The following is a 19,956-nucleotide window of genomic DNA, read 5'->3' as shown; positions in this document are numbered from 1 at the left end:
GAATACTCAGTCAGCACTTTAACCTCACACAGAAACTCCACTTGTTTGCCCTAAAGTCATAAGAGTGGAGCCAGAAGAAGCAGGTTGAAGATGGACAATAGCTGCGTTAGGTCCAGTTATATAAAAATGAGCTGAAGAAATCAAGAAACATTGGAGGGTCACTATTAGAGTGTTCAGTGGGGTAAGAAATGAGCAGCGGCACAATTTGAAATGTGACTTTCCTTCCAAATGTTTGTGGTTGACTTGTGTTTCCAGGTCAGAATCCATCACAATCCATGCACGGTTTTAATGTATTCACTGGGAACGACAGCAAAAAGTACTAAAGCAGCACTCTTCTTTAAAACCTCTCGCAGCAGTACTGTTAGTGAGCGTTTAGTCTACCTGGCATCCGTATGTACGTGTGTGTGTGTGTGTGTGTGTGTGTGTGTGTGTGTGTGTGTGTGTGTGTGTGTGTGTGTGTGTGTGTGTGTGTGTGTGTGTGTGTGTGTGTGTGTGTGTGTGTGTGTGTGTGTGTCCATCCAGTTCCAGGACGTACGGTGATTGCTGCTCTGGGACACTCGAGCATGCTGGGGCATTTGAATGAGACGAGGCAGCGCTGATGAGCGCACACACCAGCACGTACGCGTACGCACACACCTACACACGCCGACACACGCGTTCACGCAGCCCCAACTAATCCAGCCATGTGTGCCTGGGAGATAAGGTGCATCCTGCATGCTCCTTCTACGCGCTCTCTCCCCTCCTCTCCCCCTCGCGCTGCCTTCCTCGCAGCCTCGTTTTCTCTCTGGGAGAGTAGCACCTAATTCTCCCTAATTCTCTAATCCTGAGCAGGGCCACTGCACACTCAGTCAGCAGTGACCAAGGCGGTACACACAAAGCGGGGCCCAAATGTTTCCAGCTCTTTCTTTTGGGCCAATATCAATAACTGCTGGTGGAAAACAAACAGCAGCCTAATTCACCTATGAGGAACTCATGAACTGTTCCTGGAAAGTTCAGTCCTCCTCAAGTCATTTGACTGAAAGCAGATTGAAGAGAAAGAAAACGGCGTCATTTGTAGAATGCATATTAGGACGGAGCTCGTCATGTTAGTTCTACGAGTCATTCATATACAGAGGATTAGCAAAAATGCTAAAATAGGGACTTAAACCAGCAAGGCAACCTGGACAAACCAGTTATAAAACCCGTGTTTTAACAATCCGTGCTTTTTTCTGTGCTGGAATTTGTTTATTTCTTGATTGAGCTAATGCATCACTTAGGAGCAAAAAACATGCTCTTAGATACAGTAACAAGCAACTCTAACAAGTCAATAATTCAAACAGCTCACTCAGAAGATGTATTTTTGCTGTGTTATAGCACGACTGCTTTCATTCATTTCTTTAGGAGTAATTTAAACTGTGAGTTTCAGTTAAAATGGACGATGAAGTATTTGGAAATTGGTAGTAAATGTCCAATATATAATAAAATATGAACTCCTTCCTTCCTTCCTTCCTTCCTTCCTTCCTTCCTCTCTCTTTCTTTATAAATGCATTCCGTCGTATTTTTAACCTGTGTGATAGCCCTGTTACAGCACTTGGGAGCCTGACAGTCAGACAGCATATCCGGGACGGCGGCGTGTGACTGACTGACCAGGGCGCAGAGGAGGTCGACAGCTTCCAGGATCAGCTCTTGATGTCCTATTCTGGTGACGCCCAGCTCCTCCAGCTCCTGATGGGTGATGTGCAGCAGCTGCTCTCCCCCCATCTGCTCCCGCTCAAAGCTCTTCACGTACTGCTGGAGACAGTCATCCAGACCTGAGGAGACAACAGACACGTGTACATTAGCATGTGCCGAGGGTTCTATCCACTAGACTGTGCACAGGAAGCCTAATTGGGTTTATTCCCCCCATTCAAAAATGATACAGTAAAAATGAGTAGGAAATATTGATCGTTTACTGAGCGTCTCCCTGTCATATTGCAGACTCCATCCTTGTCTATATGGATGCAGCACAGACTTTGGGCATGAGTGCAGACACCCACACAGCAACCGCGTGCCTCGATCTGCCAAAACAGGAATAAAACACCAGCTTAAAGCTCGAGAGCTCGGCGTCGCGCTGCTCTGTCGGTGGCTGCCGTTCACCTAGAAACGCATCTGCTGCTGCTTTTCCAGTATGAGAATCGGAAAATCGGACGTTTCTGAAGCCCGTGCTGCTAATGCTGAGCGATTTAAAGCATGTTTAAAATATACCCAGAAAGATGTAAGTAACACTGGCTTTTCTGCTCTTAAGCTGTGGCCGCCTGCCATGAAGAGAGCCAATCAGCTGCTGTAGACATGGTGGGTCCAGCACGCTGCTGATCAATAAGAGCCTCAGGCTTTGAACCAAACAAAGTCAGCAGAAAGCGCACGGCCCCGCAGACTTAATGAACGGGGCCTGCTTGAAAACGAGCACACACACGCGGCTAAGGCACGGAGAGCTAGCAAATCCCCCCCTGCACGTGCACGCGCGCAGAGAAGCCGACTCCTCACACACAATAACACATGAAAATACAATTACAACCACTGCTGTTATTCGGGGTCTCGACGCCTCTGCGGAGGCATGTTGTTAAAAGCGGCGCGGAGCTGTGAGGAAAACACTGATGCCCAAGGGAAGCGACGCTGACAGGGAGCAGACAGTGTGGTAGCACCTTAGCACAGTCGCCGCGCAAGCGCACGCGCCCTCTGGCTCGCGCGCCCGCCACAGAGGACGAGCGGGAGGCTTCCCGCTGTCCGCGTGCCGCGGGACGCGCAGGAAATAGAAGCTCGCAGTTGCTCCGAGGGGACACGGACAAACGGCGCAACACGGCAGAGCAGTTTGAGATCTAACAGGCTCTCTGCGCTGTAACAGAAGTGAAAAGGCTTGTAATGGAATTTCCTCCCAATGGACAAAGCACGGGCGTCTCATTTGTTCAATATGTGAATATGGAAATATTGGTTGTAAAATATATATCTTAAAAGTAAAACCACTGGTTACAGACAAGTAACTAACCAGGGTGTTTCAGTCGTTTAGTTTATCCATTTCCATTTAATTTATTTATATTGCGCCAAATCACTTCATAAGTCATTTCAAGGCAAAATAACTTTACAGAACACGATAATATAATTATATAAGGTTACACAGAAACCAGGCTGACGGTGGGCGGACATCTGCCTCGACCAGTTGGAGTGAGGGGGAGAGAAAACGGACAAAGAGCAACAACACCAGGCACAAAAGACGAGGTTGAAGAGACGAGCACCTGCGTGGAGGCACGCGGCTCCGAGGCAGCGACGCGCCACTGCACCGACGCATCTGCCACTCACCGTCAGCGGAAAGCCGTCAGTGAGATCCAGCTGGTAGCCCCGCCCCCCGCTGCGCTACCGCCGCACCGGAGAAGTTACAGTAAGTGACAAAGCAGAACTAATTGAACATCTCCGACTGGTTAAAGACGAGCTGCAGAGAAGCACCACGTGGGGCACCTCTCCACATATTGCGTTTCTGCTCTTCAGTGCACATGCAACATGACTTTACATGGTGATTGTCCAGCTAGCAAAAAAATAGCGTTAGCATCAGTGTTGGCAGAGATGTGGCCAAGTGGACATCTCACTATCAGACAGAGGTGAGAGGAAAGATCCAGATGTCCAGAGGACTCCTGCCTTTTTAGTAGTGGGCTCATGATTCACAATGCACATGTGATAGCTGACTAATTTTTGCAAAATGGTGGCAAAGTGCCTCCACTTAATATTTAGGATTCAGGCGGAGCTGGGAGCTGGTTCCAGAGCATCCAGGGCTAATTCACCCTAAACCACCGTGGGATGGTTGTTTTATCTGTCTGTAGAGTCCAGTGCCCTCACACACAAACAGGCGTGCATTCACACGCACACGTGCACAGTGTGACACACAGCTGGCGGCCAGAGTCCTCCCCCAGAGGACAAACCGCTGATTTTGCTTCATCTGCTCAGTTCACACGACAGCTGGATATGGCCCACGGTTCACACGAGCACAAGCTAACCAGCGCGCGGAGGTCGGCTTCATAGCGCACCTCACCAGAGTTAATCACGTTACACTCGCGGAGCTGTTATCTGATCTGCGGCAGTTGCGAGTGACTTCACTGCGCTCGCACCAGCTGCGTGACGCTGACCGTGCACAGTAAGAGTTACACTAACTCCAGTCTGCAAGCAGCTAGACCAAACACAAAGTTATGTTGTGTGAGTAATGTCAGAAGTGTCTCGCTGTGCAAACTATAGCCTCTGCTATAGTTTCCCCGGAGAGCCGTAGCGAGTGTGGAGCAAAAGATGTTTTATCAGAGCTGAATCTGTGCTTAAAGCAGCTTTTACGGTGTGTGTGTGTGTGTGTGGGTGGGGGTGGTGGGTCTAAAGTTAGAGCTGCTCATGTCGTAGTACAAGGCCACACTAATGTGTGTACTGTAAATATTGTTGAGCCTGAAGCTTAAAGATGCCAGGAAAATGCAGACTTTAAATAGACAAGTAGTTCAAACCATCTGAAAATGGTTGAATATACTGTTACCGTCCTATGTTTGTGCATGCACTTGGTTATATTTGATGCGAAACAGCATCAGTGGAACATTTCATTAAAACATAATGTCTCCTATTATAAATGCTTAGTATTTTTCTGTGTTTCCCCTCATAATATGTCGTAAAAGCTTGATAACTTTCAGGAAGAGTTTAGATTCATTATGATGTAGTTCAAACACACTCTAATTTTAAAACAGTAATTCAAATTATTCAGCATTTAGTTTTATCATGAGTTATGTTTACCTTTCTCAAGGTTAATTTTGATAAAGTTGCTAAAAGTTAGTTCAGATGATATGAAAAAAGGACCAGCACTATTTATGCATGCATGTGTATGAAACTCTGCCCTAAGAAGAAAATTATGTTCCAACCAAACCTTCTAATAGTATTTCTTGTGATTAATATTGTTTTCTTTTTTTACAGATGTAGGGCTAAAGGGGCTGTATTTTGGGAAACTAAAACCCTTGTTGCCAAGAGCAACCACCAGGTGTGTTCAGCAAATCAGAAGCTGCAGGTGCAGGAACGGTTCGAAATCAAGCAGTGCTGCGGCTCCGGAGCACCGGGGTCGACCACGTCTGCCCCATAAGTTCAACTCAAAGGTCACTTTATCCTAACCATCACTGAATTCCCAGCGCACCGGGGCTCGTGTTGACAGCTTCATCCACATTTCATGCATTTCCCTCCTACCGCCTGACCGCTCCTGAGCAAAATGAACCCTCCTCGCCTCAGAAACACGAGGGTTACCAAGCAACCAGACAGAGGCCTCCCTGTAGCAGTGAGTGGATGGACCTCGGGACCTTGAGCTAGTACTAGGCTAGGGCATAAATAGACACGCGAGATAAAAGTTGGTATGAGGTCATAATATTAAAAAACTACAGTTGAACATTTAATACTTGCCCAAAACCATTAATGGCTCTGTCTGAAACTGAAAACAAGCTGTCAAACAGCTCTTTCCTCTGAGACGACGTCTGGGTCAGGATGTAGCCTAGAACAGCAGCAGGCGGCAGAGACTCTTGTCCCGTCGCCTTGCCCCCCATCTGTGAGCGTCCAGCTGGAGTAAGTGCCTCCGCGAGTGCCAAGAGGAGAGACAACACTCACTAAAAATATTTCTAGTGTGAAATATTCATCACATCATGACAGAATATTCTTGTGACTGTGGCATTTTACCTCCTCGGTATATAAGCTTTCAAGTGCGCCACAACCTCCTCTCTGAAACCCAGCTACTGTAGCAAAGAGGTGTCAAGAGGCAATCTAAAGGAACAGGAGGCAGAAAACAGGGTCAGCCAGGAAGCTGCAAGGGGTTCAGCTCGGAGGATCTAAAGTGACTGCAATTAGACTGGAAGCATAATAATATGTTTACATGAACTTTAGCTCACAAGCTCCAACAACGCCCATATTCTCCTCATTTAATCCATTTGCAGCTGTAGTTTGGGAAGAGAACACAAACCGCACGAAATTCAGAGTAGCGGCGGTGCGATCGGCCCCGTGCTGAGGAAACGGCCTCTGTGCCAAACTTCAAAGGGGTTTTCTACAAAATATGCACAAAAATGACTCGCTAATGGAAAAACCTGTCACTCATACTGACTAATGCAAAGAGAATTAGCGCCAAAAAGTACGTGTTCCTTCAATTAAGGGAGCGTTCCGCTGTCCTCCAGCTCATTATTTTGAAGCCCACAACATTCGTTCTCGTTGCTCCCGTCAACCCGACAGATGCCACCCAACTGTACATGGAAAATATATATGTGATAAAGAGACTGTTTTATGGTGGACATTAAAACAGAGGCATAAATCTGCAGCTCCAAGTATCAATAATGACGCTTCCTTTAAACTGGATGTGTAACTAAGCAACTGTACAAAAACCAAGATCCATGAAACTGATCCAGTCAATTGATTTTAGCTGTTCTAAAATATTTTTAGACCTGTTAATTAAAAAAAAAAAAAGTAAACTAGCTAAACGTCAGGAGAGTCACGCTTGCTACATCTCATATGATAAAGGCTTTAATTGTAGACACTGCCTGTCGTCTTTTGCTGACTCCAGAAGCTTCCACTGACCCTCTTTTCGTACAGATGGTGACCTCAGGTGTCCGACGTTATCCCACAGGACAACAGGTGCAAACCCAAGCCAGTAAAAGACGTGCAACCCCACAGAGACGCCTCTGTCCAAGCAGCCGGATAGAGCGGGCGCTTTGATATGATGCCCACTGCATCACCCATTCTCTGCACCGCTCTGCCGTCGCCTCTGTGCTCTCCTCCCTCCGCACACTCCCTCATTTCCTCCCCCATTTTAGACCCATCAGGCTTCCTTTCATTTTGCTTTGCATCTCAGAATTCCTCCATCCACCGCTTTCTCTCTCGCTCTCCCGCTCGCCCTCTGTGCATCCAAATGCTGCATGCGTACACGCCTCGCTACGCGTCTGAGCGCGTATTAGAGGCACACAGGACGAGGATAGGGCATCCGTGCGCGTTACCGCTTCCCCATCTTATGACATGTGCTGTGACTCCAACTCGATCGGATCTGGTTTCCATGGCTACCGATGCCCCACTTAAAGCTGCTGCTCTGGAGTTTGTGTGTCTCTGCATATGTGTCAGTGTGCATACATACTTAAGCGACTACACGGAGGATGTACAGTAAAAAATCATTCCAAAGACCGCGTCTGTGTGCATCCATACGCAGCAAATGCAGCGGTGGTCTCACGTGGGTGTAAAAATGGAGGTGTGTGTGTGTGTGTGTGTGTGTGTGTGTGTGTGTGTGTGTGTGTGTGTGTGTGTGTGTGTGTGTGTGTGTGTGTGTGTGTGTGTGTGTGTGTGTGTGTGTGTGTGTGTTCCCATAATAAGGTGTGCTCTTTAATGTTTAATGTAGCTTAAAGTACAAACACACAGCCAGAGTCGGGGGGAGCATGTTTTCCAACACAGACTCCTTTACCATGCCAGCAGGAGACTTAATCAGAGATCACAGTATGGAATGGTAGTAAACTTGGTCAACAACACTCCACGAGACAATCAGAAAGCATCCAGATGAATAATTTAGCGTCAGAATAAAACGTTCTCTGCTGTAGCGTTAGGCTTTAGTGTTTATGTTGCAACGTTTCTAACAGATAATAAACTGAACTGGTGGCGTCAGGCGATTGCTTTACTTTCACGGGGGTTCCAACTCACCATCGTGCAAACAGGAGCCGAGAGATGACTGCAACGCTGGTGAACTGCTGTATTATTATTCCTTCTAGTGCGAAGGAGAAGCAGTGCATTTGTCTTTGCTGCCTCGCATATTAAAGCGCAGACCCGTACGCGTCACATCTTACACTTCATTTGCGTCGGAGATCACCCCGGCAGTGCACACCCACAAACACACACACACACAGTGGAAAATCCTCTCGTGTGGGTGTTCGAATCAAAACAAACGCTGATGAGTCATCGTTGTGTGAGCCTCACCGGTGTTCTGCTGCTGAAGCGGCCCGTCCACAGCAGCTGGAGCTCAATAAAGTCTACTTGGCATCAGGGCTACAGCTTTTCTGTCCCCTATTCTTTCACCTGTCACAACTGGACTGGTGGCAAATAGGGCTGCAGCCAGCTTAGGGGTTTTTGCTTAAAGATCCCTAACTAACCAGCATATAGGTGTACCATCATATCACATCATATCACTCATTACTAAGACACCACAGGGTTAAACATCGACTAACTGTGGGTGACCTGATAAGACCGTTCGTCTGGGAGGCAGAAGGTTGCCAGTTCAAACCCAGTTTATCCCACCAAAAAGGTACATCTTAGTTTATCTTACTGGTGCTAAGCCTCAACAAAGGATTTTTTTCAAAGGCGCAACCCAACCAGACGTCAACTCTGGGAAGCCGTGCCACAGACGTTACCCCATGAGTCTTCACGTTCAGGTGTAAACTACGTGCCTTACGCCCTATTTAACACTACAACGCACCAGGCATTGCAGCCGTAAACTCCACTCTGTTTCCTGCCCGCGGGCACCCAGGGCCCCAGTCTCCCTGTCTCTGCCCCTGGGTCCTGGACTCTCTCGTTCCCATCATCACCTCTCTTCACGTTCCTGAAAGCTTCAGAACCGCTGACAAAACAGCCCAGACTAGGAGGCAGGAAACAAGTCTGGTCATCCGTCATCCAACTACTCAGAAGAAAACCATCAACTTAACCAGCTTGTCTCACCTAGGTTTGGTTGCTGGCTTTGAAACAGCAAAGGTGAGGATCCCCAGAAAGTGCAAGCTATGATTTATGTACCACAAAATCTGACACTGACTCTGTGATTTGCCCACACATTAGTTCAAATTCATGGTCTCTCAATGTAAAAGAAAAGTTACAATGTAGGTAATTCATGTAGGTAATTAACTATGTCCAATGTCATATCTTATTTACTGTGTTTAGAAACCCCTATAGCCCCTATCATCATGTAGAAACAGATTATTGTTTCCACTCACAGTTAAACCTACCAGCAATTAAGAGTGACAAATTATCCTGACTGCATGTCTTTGGACCGTGGGATGAATCAGAGAGAACCCGAGCAACAGACAAACAGGACAAGAATCTCAGGTCCTTCTTGCTGTGAGATGATGTAGATATCATTAACAATAACATCATAATGTAAATGACAAACAGAGGACAATGACGGCAAAGTTCCCAAACAGTGAAATAACATCACATCCAATTTGTCTACAAGATGAGGTGACGACAAATTCTTTCACCACCCATTCGTCTTGTGTTTGTTTTTACTTAAAGTACTTCTGTGTTGAGAGGAACACTTCTGAAAGAGGGTCTCGGTGCCACCGTTCACTGAAAATGGCACAAGACTACAGGAACAGTGCGACAGAGATGAAGAGCTTTCAGAGCAGAGGCCAAAGTGAAGCCTGTGTAAGCGCACAGCTTAATACCAGCCTTTTGCCTTTTAGTTTAGTCATAAGAGAATAAGATCTGAGCGCGAGCCTGCCACCGAGGCTCTGTGTTTAAAGCCCCAGAGGAAAAAGCAGGGAGCCTTATGAGAACGGGGACAAGACTGGAAGATGTTGGTGGAGGTCTGAAAGGAAACGGAATCTCTGAACTCCAGCTTCAGGACTGTTTTTCAAACAGCACGTGTGAGGAGGCAAATTATGAAGCTGTAACGAGATGTAACTACTTCCTTTTTAGACTAGGGCAATTATGCACATTTCCTACGACTTTACTTTACCCAAGAATGGCTGCTTTCAATTTACTAGACCACAAATAGCAGCAAATAATCAAAGATAATTATTAGGTTTACCATATTGAGATCATAGGTTTGACACATCGTCCTATTCTGTCAGCTTTGAATTCAACTGAAATGTTATTGTTCGGATATATGGAGTTTTTCTTCCTGCTGAGACCTGTAACAAGCTAAAATGTCATACATCTGTGTGTGCACGTTAAGCGCATGGCCGATCAAAACTTAACAACCCTAACCATATTAGGCCTGTTAATCTAATGTCCAATCAAAAAAAGACTGAAGCTTTGTAAACTCTACTGGCTGTTTTCACTGTGACTGAGAAGACCAGTTATGAAATCACATTTTAAACCCAAATACTTCCTGGTCTATAAACCACTTTCTAGTCTACAGTCTTACAGATTAGGGCTTCATCACAATCAAAATAATTTTTATTGCTCCTAAAATGCTAAAAAAAGTTTGCAGAATGTTTTTAATGGTAAAAGTTTGTAAATCTGCTCTATATTTAGGTAATGCAGAGACAATCGCTGGCATCAGGGAACAATCCGTTTAGGTTTGAGTCATCACACAAGTAGTGATTAAGTCATTCTCTTAAGTAAAGGGATTGCAGACACCCTGCCCATTTCCATTGTCTGTCAATAGGCCTACCACAGTTTTCTGTCACAGCTTTGTAGCAACAGAGTGTGTGAGAACAGCTCCTACTACCACACACACACATACACACACGCACACACACGATTAGTGATTACTCATTCATACTGTCTGTTTGAACGGACGCATCTCGGGCCAGCAAAGCGAGCAACAGCCCCCCCTCCCAAAAAAGAGCGAGCGTGAACGGTGCGTTTACCTTATATGGCAAGCGGCACTGCGCTGTCCACGGTGCTGAAACTGTACGGTTGGCTTTGGGGATTGGGGGGCTGAGAGCGGGGTGGTGGTGGTGGTGGTGGTAAGGGGGAGGAGGGGGGCGGAGGTGCATGCAGCTAACCATATTAATCATAAGCGCGCGCGCACACGCACGTGGGCACTCTCGCGCTCAAATAAAGCGAGTGGTGACATGGAGCATTGGAGCATGTGCCAGTGAGTGAGCAGATGACATATCAGCCAGCTTCATTGACGAGAGCGACTCTGCCGCCGATGCTGATGGAGTCAGCGGCAGCGGCATTAGCAGCCTATAGGGTTGCGAGGGGTGCGCTCTCCAGCAAAAGAGATGACAGAACGGTAAGACTCCACTCCCTGCTTCTTGGGGAGAACCGTTTCACTGCGCCGGCTCAAACGCTTTCACCCCACTTTGGTGACTTTAATCATCCCCACGGCCGCCAGTTACGGCATCTAAAGCCACACGTCAGCCTGCAGGTTTGTACTAGGAGCACACACATGCACACAGTGTGGCCCACCGCTGAACGCCACCGTCATCATCATCATCATCATCATCATCACCACCACCACCTTCATCATCCTCATTCTATCCACACGCAGAATGAACACGTTCAGCTTGTTGCAATGAGGGAATGCACAATTTACCTTTCATCCAGTCCAGCACTTGCTTTGGAGTCCATTTACTTATAGGTTCCATAACCAAAGCCATGGTGTCACAGTCTCTCCGAGATGATCAGCGCAGGACTCAATGCGGACGACATAAAAATGACCTGTCAGTCACATCTGGAATGACACGGCGGTGCATAAATCTGAGGAAAAGGGACGGTCTGTCAGTTTTATTCTCTCCATCAGAGCTCGGCCGCCTGCAGAAACGGTGAACGGGATGCGGTGGTGCAATCCACGCGCGCACACAGCACGCACACACGCTCGCTCTCTCTCTCTCTCTCTCCCCCTCTCTCCCTCCCTCTCGCCTCTCTTTCCTTCAGTCTCTCTCGCTCTCTCTCTTTTTTTCTCGTGCCTTCCCGCCAGCAGCCCGCACGCTGTGAGAAGTGGATTCGGTGGGCGCGAGGGGACTGAGCGACCCCTCCCCTCTCCTCTTTCGCTCCCGCCCGCCTCGCTGCAGCATCACAAGGGCCACCACTCATAATACAGACCAGGGAATGGTGCAACGCACACCATATAGGGAGGATCTCTCCGTATCTCCCTCCCTCTCCGTTTTACACATGCACATACATACAGAGAAATTAGGGAATTGTGCAAAAATAACTCAAGCTGCATTATACACAAAAGCACGATAAATAACTTAGAATATGATGTGCAATCGAGCAGAGACGTACCACAAGTAGGCCTACCTGAGGATATATACAGTATGTGTATGATTACTGATGGAAGGAATTTATTATTATAATCTTTGTTCACAACACGTGTGCATACTGATTGTGCTACATCACAGACTAAGGTGAAAATGTGTGTTTTTAGAGTGCGAAGTACAGATGAGGTGATCGGCATCCGTATTCAGGCGCTGCTGCTCCGTTGTGAGGAACAGCGCCCCCTGCTGCGCACCTGGGGGCAGGGTGACGTAATGAATTGCTCCCCCTTCCCACCACCTCAACCCCATTACACACAAGGCTGACTTGATTCATGGTGCGAAACTGGAAGTAAATCAGTTCACTCTGATTAGAAAGAATAGACACTGGCAAATAACTGCAGGCCTTAAAAAGACCTGATTTGTTTTGTGTGTTTTATATGATCAGAGGGAGTTAAATGTATTACATGATTTCTCTCCATCTAAGATAGCTACACCTGAAACATTTACCCCCAAAATGAATGGAGAAAAAATAGAAAGAAAGGCAACAAAAATAAAGACATAAACCAGGTTCACAGAATTTAAGTGAAACAATATAAACAGTAGACACCACTGCCCCTAAATCCACAGGAACGCATATTGCTTAAGTAAAAGGCTTCACGTCACAGTCTGTGGTTTGGTTCAGTTACCAGCAAAGTCAAACATAAATGCAAGCACAATTATGGGTCAATGATTGTTTGATCCTGGTTCAAAGAAAGGCCGCTGTCTTCTTCAAAATCCAATTTTGTTGTACACATGTCGCACAATGACAATAAAGGCTACTTTATTCTATTCTATTCTATTTTGTAAGTGTTCCTAGCTTTCATCCCCTTCCCTCCGGCATGTTTAACCAATATGTTTAAAAGTGCCAATAAGCTACTGTTTGGTTTATCATTGCTTAACCAGATAAATTCCACTGTGGTTAAAAAGTGTCCTAGAAAAGCACTACTGTATATTTTAAGATGTACGTGCCATCTAACTCAAACGCTGATTTAAATGTCAATTCTGCATTCTAATATGCTACATTTAGTAATAAAAAACGTGTAAAATATGATGCATAATAATAACTGATGAGTTTAAGGTACAATAATTACGTTCAAATAAAAATCCTACGTTACAAATATAACTGTAAATGCAAAATTGCTGTATGTTAAAGAGTATTTTAAGTGTAAAAACTGAACAGTGAAGTTAATTTTTCTAATATTAGGAGACGAGGGAACGATCGACTTCACATCCAAAGTTTTGGCTGCTTCCATGTCTGTGACCTCCTCTTCCAGCAACCCCCTGAACAAAGTCAATGGTGGGCGGGTCCACGCTGCTCAGTTTTCAGCCCTTTCCGAATGTCACAGTGATGATCTCGAGCCCCCATTGGCTCCTGTCTACAAACACGTCACAATCATGATTAGAATTGATGATCGGACGTTCTGATTTCATTGTCTAGCAAAGGGGACTGGTGAAGAAATCTGCTGAATTTGAACGTTCGTCTGATTTTGACATCAAATATGGTAAGCGGGAGGGGGATTCCACGTCTCGCTTCGTGGGGTCCCGGGTGGCCTTCGCTCGTGTCCGCTCGAGGGCCGGGTCAGCGCGAATGGCCGTGGCGCGGGTCGGGAAATCACAGATTTGAAGGAAAAGTTTAGCCGCTGCTATCCAGTGGGGAAAGCTATGCTAATGCTAGCTTAGCTGCCTGGCTCAGACATGGCCGCCCGGGCCTGCAAGCTAACGTCCGCTGCTTGCGCGGCTATTGTGGCGCTCACCCGGTTTGTTTACGGTCTGGCTCGCGGTCCTAAAGTTGTGGCACGTACTTCCCCGGGGGTGACAATGCTTCTGAACAGCCGGGCCGGCGAGCTGTTCAGACGTGCACGCATTTAGTTTGGCAATTCTTTCCGTAATGCTCCCGCATCGGCTGCAGCCATGCGCAGTGTGTCTGCCAAAATAAACCTGCTGGCTGCTTATTGGTCGCGCCGCATTCTCGTGTCTCACTCTGTTTATTACAGTCGCTACTAAATGTGTTTCGCACTGAGTCGCCGCTTGCTTTTCCGCTATATCCACGTCCAGGTGTTGTTACGCATAGGTTGGAGCTTTTCGCTGACTGTACACCGATCTAACGGAGGGAGGGAGGTTTGGAGCGAAACTTTTAATCCTTTTAAAAGTCATCTGCATTGTGTTCTGCAGGAGTCTGACGTCGTTGTGCATGATTCGTTGTCCCGATTTGATTTCGCCTTAAACCCACTTAGGACTAGTTTGAAGCGAGAGGTTTGCAGTAGATAAATGGCATAATGTCTTGCTATGTACAGGATCTTAGCTTGACTGACAGTGTTGTTGTTGTTACAAAGTGGCTTTGTTATCACTTTTATTATACTTTGATTGACAGATCCTAGCGTTATTTGTCATCTTTGTATAGTTTGCTTGGGTGTTTTGTGAAAACTGCTGATGGATTTTCCACAGCACTGTGATAGTGACCATGTTGTGCTGTTTAACATACTCATTGTGGCAACAAACCTTTATTTTTACTTCGGTTTATGTCTACTTTTAACAGACCTCTTGTCTGATTTGTTGTCTCTGCAGGGACACTACCCATCGCTGTGTCCGGTGCACTGAGACAGGATGTGTACTGGCAGACCTGCGCTCACCTAGAAATATGGAGGTCTGGCTGTGATCTGCATGGCTGCCCCGTTCCCCTCCAGTAGCAGAATGGATGCGTGGCCACAGAGACGTGGCCTGCAGACTGTGAGTGTATCATCACTGCACTCAAGTATGAGAGGAAAACATGACACGAGATGCATTCTAACAAATGAACTACTGCTTTTGGAGCCGTATGTTGACTCTTACGTTTTCAGGGCATAGAGCTGTTATAACAGTGCTACATTGGTTACAAAAAGAATCATACTAAAAATGATTGTTGTGGAATTAATCTACAAAAACTGTCATGTTGTGTTAGTTATAGGAAGGAAATAGCAAAAACGTGTCAAGAAGGACTAAGGTCACCGTGTAATCGTTCATTTTAGCTTCCTCATTTAAAACCATCTCTCACTAAGCTCTGACTGCTAAAGTATAAAAAGGTCTTTGTCTCTGGTTGTTTCTCAGATGAACCTGCGGTCAGTGTTTACAGCTGAACAGCAGAGGATCCTGGAACGTTACTATGAGAATGGGATGACCAATCAGAGCAAAGCTTGCTTCCAGCTAATCCTGCAATGTGCTCAGGAGGCCAAACTGGACTTCAGTGTTGTCCGGGTAGGCCCATAAATTGTACATTTGTGTGTGAATTAAGGCTGCACCATTGTGTTGCCTAAAAGGGAGAGTGTAATCCTATGGCATGTAATAAGGATGAGACTGTCCTTTCACTTAGCACAGTGTCATAAATTATTATCCTTGCTTTGCTGAATTAGTCCCTAGTGATGTTATTTCTCTGCAGACGTGGGTTGGCAATAAAAGACGTAAGCTCGCCTCTAAGGTGGACCAGAATGGAGGTGTGTCTCATTCCTTACCCACTCACGGACTTGCAGGGGGCCTGCTCTCCAATCACACATTAGCCGGAGCTGCCCTATCCAACCACAGCTTGGCAGCAGGGCCACTGCTTCCTGCTGAAATGGCTGTGGCGCGGACCATCCAGAGTCGTGTGCACCTCCTTCCTCCATCCCCCTCTTTCCCTACCTTTACAGCCAGATCTTCCTCTCCCTCCTCTTCTTCTCCACTTAGTAGTGGGAGCAACAACAAAAACAACAATGATGTCATTCTGACTGGCATCTACTCCCTGAACTCTGTCCCTCGCTCTCGATCAAGACCCACTGCTCCCACATCTCAGTCGGACTCTGAGCTTTCTTTACGCACATCCTCATCCTTGATTAACCAGGCCCTGCAGAGCAGGAACAGCTCTACCACCTCTCCTCTACACTCCAAACTAGCATCACTCTCTCAGAATCTTCCATCTCTCGCATCAGCCTCAGGTCCTTTAGTCTACACTGCAGTCAGGAAGGAAACGTTACCCCATGGGGAGTCTGGGGTAGGTGCAGGAGCGGGGGTAGTACCTCACAGCTGGACTAAGCAGTACGGTACAGTGCCAGCACGTGCTTGGTCCTCTTCCTCACAGTCCCAGGCTCAGCCTCAATCCAGACCTCACTCCAACCCCCAACCTCAGCCACCGGCTTCACAGAAGACCCGGGTCTCCCTCCCAGCCCAAAACTCTAGTCCAGTCTCTGAACCGACACCTCGTATCCAGCAGGTCTTCACATTGTCAGACAGAAGCGAAGGCGACCGAATTAGACCTGGGCCAGCCCTGACTCGAAAAGGCCAGCAGAGCCATAGGCCAGTGCATCTTCGTCTGGACACAAGTCATAACTTCTCCATCGCTATGGAAACTGGAGATGAAGAAGATGAGTGGCAAAGGGAAGAGGAACTGGCAAATATGGCCGCTCAGACCCACATTAACAAGGAGCAGACGTCAGCCAGCCCAAACAGGACAGACGTGTCGGCGGTGAGAAGAAGCCACACACCTCCTACGACAGGCTCCAGACCCCCACTGCTTCATAGCAACGCAACTCTTCAGGGCAGCTACTCTCTCACAGCACAGACCTCACTTACAGGGGAATCCAGCACACAGGTAAGCGAGCTAGGCTAATGTTGTTATTGCTTTTATGCTGAGGTCATTCATATACTTATGCCTGTGTGTGTGTCTGTGTGCAGACTTCAGTTAGTGTGTCTGCTGCACCCTGGGTTATCAGCAACTCCAGAAAAAGAACAGTAAGATCTGTTGTTTTCTTACTTTTTTTATACAATTGTTATTCTATGCTGAATAAATATCGGATTTTATTCATCCATTTATTATGCTGCTGTGTAGAAGGTTATTAAGATGTTGAAATAATCTTGAACGCTCGGTGGGAGTGTGCCTCTGAGCAGGGTGCATGTTGCACAATCAAACATTGTTTTGTGTTTTCAGCTGCAGGATCGGACCCAGTTCAGCGACGGGGATCTCATCCAACTGAAACGCTACTGGGATCGAGGCATGACCAGCCTGGGCTCAGTCTGCAGGGAAAAAATCACAGCTGCAGCAAATCAGCTCAATGTAGACACTGAAATAGTCAAGGTAACGCCACAGGCTTGAGATAAAACAAAAAGAAAAACAATCACACACAAAGTTATGGCTCGCCTCTGGCAGCTTGTATATGACATTTATTAAAACCACAATTATTTATTAAATTGAATTTTCTAACTTATGTGAGCAAGCTGAGACCTGGGAAGAACAACACTTTTAGTTCATTACATAGTTTTTAACTCACTTTGTGAAAGTTGTGTAAAAGTCATGTAGTTACAGTATGTATCAGGGCCACGGTAGGAATGCTGAAAGACTAAATATAGTCTCTCAGTCCTCACTAACGACGATTTATTGCCGACACACATTCTCTGCCCACTGAGGGAAACAGTATATCACTGCAAGGACAGTCTTTAAGTAATACTATATATTTTTATAATACAAAATTAGTAATATATGCATTATATAAATATGACTAAAGTAATTTTAATGAGTGTTTGTGCCACGAGTGAAACATTCACCTGTGTTGTTTTTTGTACTTTTCTATCGGTAGACATGGATCAGTAACCGACGGCGGAAGTACCGTCTGATGGGTATTGAAATTCCGCCGCCTAAAGGTGGGCCTGCTGTCTTTACAAACTCATCTCCAGGTGACGAGTCTCCCGTGGCCCTCAGCCCCGACGATGAACGTCTCCTAACACCTGAACTCGGAGATGACCTGAATGATGAGGGTTCCGTCTGCCTGTCTGAAGGTGAGACGCTCACAACGCGCACACACACACACGACCGTCTTTTCTGTGAGCTCAGTATTCATGCGCTCTTTTTGTTCCTAGATGGCACTATCGACTCACAACACAGAGATGGAGAAGATGGAACAGATGTCCCCCATGCTGCTCCAATGGCCAATAATGTGGTACGTCATTATTTCACGAATGTAATATTACAATAGAGCCTCATTAAATTTAGCCATAGACTACACTGGTTGACACAGGTCATTCACTGTCCTTGGTTACAGTACAAACTCACACTAGCTGGGTCACAAAACTGTAGCAGCTGTGCTCTATCCCTTATATCACCATGACTTTTTTTATCAGGCCAAGTCATCCTGGTTTTCATGTCAGTTGGGGAGAAAGCTGTTTTAACATGTCACTTGCTTCAACTGTTTGAAATTTAGAAACCAAATATCAATGTAAAAGCATGAAGAAAGATGGAGCATTTTATTAAAATATTTCTATTTCTACGAAATATTTACTTGTTTTTTTCTATAATTATAGGTATTTTATTTATTTTTTCTAAACATTATATTACAGCACTTTTGTACTGGAAATGCTTGCATTGCCTTCTAAATACCAATATAAGATTAGAGTAGGTTTGTTTGTTGAAGAAAAGAAATGTATAAATACATATATAAATACCAATACTTTTTTATTATAACAAGTGGTTGGTCTGATCTAATATTTGTGTGTTGTTACAGAAGATTGAAGTAATAGATGAAGACGAAGATGATGAGGAAACTGATGGTGACATTGTGCCTTCAGATCTAGAGCAAATGCAAAACCTGTTGGAATTTAAGGTGCCTGTGACATACTGACATATTGAGTTCTTCATGCTAGTCTCTCTAGAACACCTCGAGGTCTGAACTAACTTCCCACATCTTTGAATCCTTCGATTTCAGCATGAAGAAGTTCAGTTCTTGGAGAATGAGCTAGAGAACCAAAAACAAAAGTACCTGGAACTTGCGAGTTTCACGAAGAGCCTGCTCAGCGCTGTGAGGACTAACGACCTGGAGCGACAGCAGGTACGTCCACAGTGGTTCTTGCTCGGACTCGGAATGTAAAACTGAAGTGAAAAGAATAAGTCATGGACTTCTACCCTGTTGTGCATGTGTTTAGGAACTCATGGCCAGTCTACCTCAGCCTTTAGACCACAACTGGGACGTGACTCTGGATCGAGTAGCCCACCTTGCTGCTGATTCAGCAGACACATCGTCCAATCACAGCTTCCCGACGGAGCCTCAACTGGACTCCGAAAGCGAAGAAGCCCTAACGATCACCATCAACGAAGACTGTTTAACAGCTGAAGTTTCTGAGCTCTCTGCATCAGAAGAGCAACTGCAGGAAGCAGTTACAGAACTAAAGTGACATATGTCATATTTATCAGCCCACACAGATGTTTTCACAGCTCACATGGTCTTAACATTTATACAAACACTCTGGTATACTCACGCTCCACGCCCAGTGCCTGTGGATTGATGCTTCACTATGACTGTTGGGCTAACGAATGCCTTTTTTACTGCATATCATTCGCCTTGCTCTGGTCCAGTCCAGAGAAACAATAAATGACCTCTAATTTATCGACGCCTTTTTTGTATCTATCATTCATCTAAAAGAAGATGGGATTATATGTAAGTGGTAATTGGTCCAAACTTATATAGCGCATTTAAACACCCTTCCGGGATCCAAAGCGCTTTACACTACTTCTCATTCACCCTTTTACTCTCACACTCACACACTGATGCCAGCAGCTGCCATGGACCGGCGCTGGCTCAAAACACCAGGGGAAACTTGGGGTTCAGTGTCTTGCCCAAGGACACTTCAACACATGGACCACGGCGAGGGCTCGAACCGCCAACCTTGCAGTTAATGCGCTATTGCTGCCCCATGTGTTTATAGAACTATGTTGTAAGCTGGGAAAATACTATAGAACTTTATAATATACCTTTAAAGATAGAGACAATATTTTGGATCAATTAAAGCGGATCCGATTGAAGATAATCCATTATGAACTGCAGTGCACTATTTCTGTCCAAGTGCACATTGTCAAGTGCTGATTTCTAAATCAAAGTCATGACGTTTTCACGTTGTGACCAGGCACAAGTGAATGTAGACATGTAGTGTATCCATTACCTCACCACACAAAGGCTGTGGTGGTGGGTGGGAGAGAGAGCGCTGAGAAAGTGGATGAGCTCTAAGCCTCTTATTTCTACTTGCACTAGGG

At 46.0% G+C, this 19,956-nt stretch overlaps 2 protein-coding genes and 1 long non-coding RNA gene across 9 annotated transcripts in view; 2 read left to right on the top strand and 1 right to left on the bottom strand.

The window, feature by feature from the left end:
* si:ch211-26b3.4 (connector enhancer of kinase suppressor of ras 2) overlaps positions 1-11,625 on the bottom strand; it is a 49,487-nt gene extending 37,862 nt beyond the window's left edge. The window contains exons 1-2 of one of the 5 annotated variants that reach the window (XM_055512203.1): positions 11,231-11,625; positions 1,627-1,790 (exon numbers count right to left, since the gene is read on the bottom strand). In XM_055512203.1, coding sequence (XP_055368178.1) covers positions 1,627-1,790; positions 11,231-11,294 — 228 coding nt within the window. In that variant the 5' untranslated portion in view covers positions 11,295-11,625. Of the gene's footprint in view, positions 1-1,626; positions 1,791-1,931; positions 2,504-2,660; positions 2,685-11,230 lie in introns of those variants that run through there. The other 4 variants (XM_029164669.3, XM_029164670.3, XM_041072617.2 and 1 more) reach the window with 4 other exon arrangements.
* LOC129604694 (uncharacterized) lies at positions 2,659-6,477 on the top strand. Its single transcript, XR_008695789.1, has 2 exons — positions 2,659-3,391; positions 4,945-6,477. It is a non-coding gene; the product is annotated as an uncharacterized LOC129604694 (long non-coding RNA).
* A 1,615-nt stretch (positions 11,626-13,240) lies between the features above and the next one.
* Positions 13,241-19,312, top strand: hdx (highly divergent homeobox). 3 transcript variants are annotated; one of them, XM_029165047.3, is made up of 11 exons: positions 13,241-13,435; positions 14,499-14,660; positions 15,018-15,164; positions 15,346-16,530; positions 16,614-16,670; positions 16,867-17,013; positions 17,513-17,711; positions 17,793-17,872; positions 18,437-18,532; positions 18,635-18,757; positions 18,852-19,312. In XM_029165047.3, exons 2-11 carry the CDS (start codon positions 14,595-14,597, stop codon positions 19,098-19,100), a joined length of 2,349 nt encoding a protein of 782 aa, XP_029020880.1. In that variant the 5' UTR covers positions 13,241-13,435; positions 14,499-14,594; the 3' UTR covers positions 19,101-19,312. The 3 variants fall into 3 exon arrangements, with proteins under 3 accessions (XP_029020880.1, XP_029020878.1, XP_029020879.1); XM_029165045.3 differs by having other exon boundaries at positions 13,242-13,435; positions 18,434-18,532; XM_029165046.3 differs by having other exon boundaries at positions 13,242-14,051; positions 18,434-18,532.
* The last annotated feature ends 644 nt before the right edge of the window (positions 19,313-19,956 follow it).

This window comes from Betta splendens, chromosome 10 (assembly GCF_900634795.4).
Source record: "Betta splendens chromosome 10, fBetSpl5.4, whole genome shotgun sequence".
NCBI lineage: Eukaryota > Metazoa > Chordata > Actinopteri > Anabantiformes > Osphronemidae > Betta > Betta splendens.
The sequence above is the reverse complement of the archived record's forward strand: the minus strand, read 5'-3'. Positions and strand labels throughout refer to the sequence as shown.

What these genes read in the sequence shown, in the direction of transcription:
- hdx (XM_029165045.3), top strand. Translation starts at nt 14,595, where the DNA reads ATGGCTGCCCCGTTCCCCTCCAGTAGCAGAATGGATGCGTGGCCACAG. An exon ending in TAGACACTGAAATAGTCAAG is followed by an intron (nt 17,014 to 17,512) that starts GTAACGCCACAG and finishes TTCTATCGGTAG; the next exon opens with ACATGGATCAGTAACCGACG. An exon ending in TTCCGTCTGCCTGTCTGAAG is followed by an intron (nt 17,712 to 17,792) that starts GTGAGACGCTCA and finishes TTTTGTTCCTAG; the next exon opens with ATGGCACTATCGACTCACAA.